Consider the following 3498-nt stretch of genomic DNA (forward strand, 5'->3'; position numbering starts at 1 on the left):
ACTTACTCATAAGTGTTCACAGCATGTTTTTCTTGTCCGGAAGACAGTTTCACATTCCCCGTGATGACAAACATAGACTGTAGAGTACAAACATGACCATGGTTACCTTTACACACTGTATGTTACAGCAACATCCACATTATACCCCCTTTTAATGCCAGAAAAATCAGAAGAAAGATATTCAAGTTACAGTATATCAACATGTCATGCATGAGTCCTAAGGTTTTAAATGTCCTTTTGCACTCTAGGCGGCATTTTATCTTTGTTACAAAGAGTAACAATTCCTGACTCTCCTCTTGGGATACACATGCAGATCACCAGGCGGTTTGCTAACTTGCTGAAGGGTCTGGTTTATGTTTCCTCACCTGCTCAGGCCATTCAGTCACAAAGGGAGAGCAGTTTATTGCTGCTGGTGGAGACGCTCCTGTTCGAGCCAGCTCTGTTCCAGGAGCTGGACTGTAGTAGCAACACCATGTCCTCTCCCCCCATCTCCCCCTCCCAGCCTGGGGAAGGCCTGGTCCTCAGGTCACTCTGCACAGCCGACTTCAACAGGGGTAAGGAAGGAAGTGCCACTGCAACACAGCCGTACCTGGGTTGTCTTCATTAGGCACCAAACGGAAGAAAACTGACTGAAACAGAAAGAGACTATCTGGACTTGTCCAATGGGAAACAGTCATTTCTGTTGCAAAACCTTTTCCTACGGTGTTCCGTAATGAACACACCCTGACTGACGTGTTCCCAATAATAAGATTGACTGACCTGAAACAATAAGAGACTGACTAACATGTCCCTAACAATAGAGTGGCTTTACTGAAAGTCAGGGTCTTCACGATAAGAGACTGACTTGCCTGGTTCAACAGTAATGTATTCTATTCTTTACTGCTCAATGTCAAAAAGAAAAGGTTGTCTAAAAGAAAAGGTTGAATTTACGTTGAATGGAAGTTTGCTAATAGTCCCAATGTTGTTTTTGCTACACAGGATTCTACAAGATGTTATCCCAACTCACAACTGCAGGAGATGTTACTCCAGAGCAGTTCATCAGTAAGTACCAACCAATGCATATACTGTATGATGCCTCAGATATGGCAAGTCATTTGACAGGTTGATTTCGACAGTGGGCATTGTATAGTGGATGTAAGTTTTTCAGTACACCAAATATCATGCAACATTAAACCCCTCCTGGATCTAGGTGATTTCATCTCCTTTTTGGTTTATGTAGTTGGTCTATTCATATAGAGACATATTCTGATTTGTGGTACACCTAAATCATGCATTAATGACAATGGGATATTTGTTTAAAATCACATTTGTCAAAATAGTATTTCAGCCCATAGGTAACCTCTGCCTACTGACATAATTTACATATCATCTGCCATATTTTGTCTATTTCACAGAGAGGAAGGGTGGAGGAGGTGGTTGTCAGTGACGTGCCGGGGGAAACAGCTGGGGAAACTGTGAGTAGTCTGTGGTGACTCTGTTTCAAGCCCTGTTCTGTCATAATCTGGTATAACATGGAAGATATATCTCAGAACTTCAAATCAGTCTAGTTTTTGCAAACTACTAACAACTGTCTTGCAGGCTATTCTTCTGTTTAATTCTTCATTGTTAACAGTCCTTGTTTTCTCTAACCAATTTCAGGTTAGTGTCGACCCTCACTCTTTTCAGCAAAAAACTGGAATGTGCACCCAACAATGTGGCTTTCTACAAGAAGTTTAGCTACTCCGCGTCAGACGAGACCTACACGAAGTGCTGATTCTTCGATTGAGGTCAGGAAACTTCGTTCTCCCTCGCTGGGAAGAAATTGGTTCCAGGATATTGTCAGATAGTTCAAAGTTCAAGTCGTCTTCCCACCGTCAGTCACTGTCCCTCTGGTCACAAAGCTACCTCACCTGGGCTGAGATCTGACATTGTGTCCTAGGCTTCCCCAGCTTTTAAACAAAGGAATGGCAATCCAGTCTGGAATCCGGGAACTTTTGCAAGTGCAATAAAATACTCTCTGCGCCTTATGAGGCATTATTTTCATTATTAAACCATTTGAATGTTAAGAGGGATTTAGTGAATAATATTTACATAAAATAATGTTACAATTTTGATTTCAATTGATTTGAATTGCAGACTGTTCCACATTGTGAGATGTGCAAAGGCAAGTGGGAAAACCCCCACTGACATTTACAAAAACCATTTGGGAATGGATCGATTAAACTTTACTTGGAATGAAACCTTGAAATGCAGCGCAGAAGACCTGGGACATTCATTATGCTAATGTTCTGCGCATTTATTATTGAAAATGTGACACAATCACCCACTGAGATGGTATTTTATGTTCATATCGGCATAGACTAATAATCATGCTTGCAACCTATTGGCCTATTGGGCAACATGCAATACAGAATTGCTATCAAGTTTGGACAGAATCCTTTTTCATAAGTATTCAGACCCGTTGCTATGAGACTCGAAATTGAGCTCAGGTGCATCCTGTTTCCATTGATCATCCTTGAGATGTTTCTACAACTTGGAGTCCACCTGTGGTAAATTCAATTGATGGGACATGATGTGGAAAGGAACACACCTGTCTATATAAGGTCGCACAGTTGACAGTGCATGTCAGAGAAAAAAACCAAGCCATGAGGTCGAAAGACTTGTCCGTAGAGCTCCGAGACAGGATTGTGTCGAGGCACAGATCTGGGGAAGGATACCAAAAATGTCTGCAGAATTGAAGGTCCCCAAGAACCCAGTGGCCTCCATCATTCTTAAATGGAAGACGTTTGGAACCACCAAGACTCTTCCTAGAGCTAGCTTCCCAGTCAAACTGAGCAATAGGGGGAGAAGGGCCTTGGTCAGGGAGGTGACCAAGAACCCGATGGTCACTCTGAAGGAGCTCCAGAGTTCTTCTGTGGAGATGGGAGAATCTTCCAGAAGGACAACTATCTCTGCAGCACTCCACCAATCAGGCCTTTATGGTAGAGTGGCCAGACAGAAGCCAATCCTCAGTAAAAGGCACATGACAGCCCGCTTGAAGTTTGCCAAAAGACACCTAAAGACACTCAGACCATGAGAAATAAGATTCTCCTGTCTGATGAAACCAAGATTGAACTCTTTGGCCTGAATGCCAAGCGTCATGTCTGGAGGAAACCTGGCACCATCCCCTACGGTGAAGCATGGTGGTGGCAGCATCATGCTGTGGGGATGTTTTTCAGCTGCAGGGACTGGGAGACTAGTCAGGATTGAGGGGAAGATGAACAGAGCAAAGTACAGAGAGATCCTTGATGAAAACCTGCTCCAAAGTGCTCAGGACCTCAGACTGGGGCGAAGGTTCACCTTCCAACAGGCTAACGACCCTAGGCACAGCCAAGACAATGCAGGAGTGGCTTCGGGACAAGTCTCTGAATGTCTGAATACTTTCCGAAGTCACTGTATATAACATTCTATTGTTTTCAAGAAGTTTGTATAATTTAAATTGAAAAACAAAGTTTTAAATCCAGTGCATTTTGTGTATCA

At 43.0% G+C, this 3498-nt stretch overlaps 1 protein-coding gene across 1 annotated transcript; it reads left to right on the plus strand.

Annotated features, from left to right (window-relative positions):
• The first annotated feature begins 307 nt into the window (after window positions 1–307).
• Window positions 308–1753, plus strand: LOC123727105 (glucosamine 6-phosphate N-acetyltransferase-like). Its single transcript, XM_045695233.1, has 4 exons — window positions 308–554; window positions 979–1085; window positions 1395–1468; window positions 1639–1753. Exons 1-4 carry the CDS (start codon window positions 308–310, stop codon window positions 1751–1753), a joined length of 543 nt encoding a protein of 180 aa, XP_045551189.1.
• Window positions 1754–3498: the final 1745 nt, after the last annotated feature.

The sequence above is a fragment of the Salmo salar genome, chromosome 01 (assembly GCF_965601325.2).
Source record: "Salmo salar chromosome 01, fSalSal1, whole genome shotgun sequence".
Classification (NCBI taxonomy): Eukaryota; Metazoa; Chordata; class Actinopteri; order Salmoniformes; family Salmonidae; genus Salmo; species Salmo salar.

Coding starts and splice junctions, on each gene's coding strand:
- LOC123727105 (XM_045695233.1), top strand. CDS start 308: ATGCAGATCACCAGGCGGTTTGCTAACTTGCTGAAGGGTCTGGTTTAT. Junction 555..978: donor CACAGCCGACTTCAACAGGG/GTAAGGAAGGAA, acceptor TTTGCTACACAG/GATTCTACAAGATGTTATCC. Junction 1,469..1,638: donor GAAACTGTGAGTAGTCTGTG/GTGACTCTGTTT, acceptor AACCAATTTCAG/GTTAGTGTCGACCCTCACTC.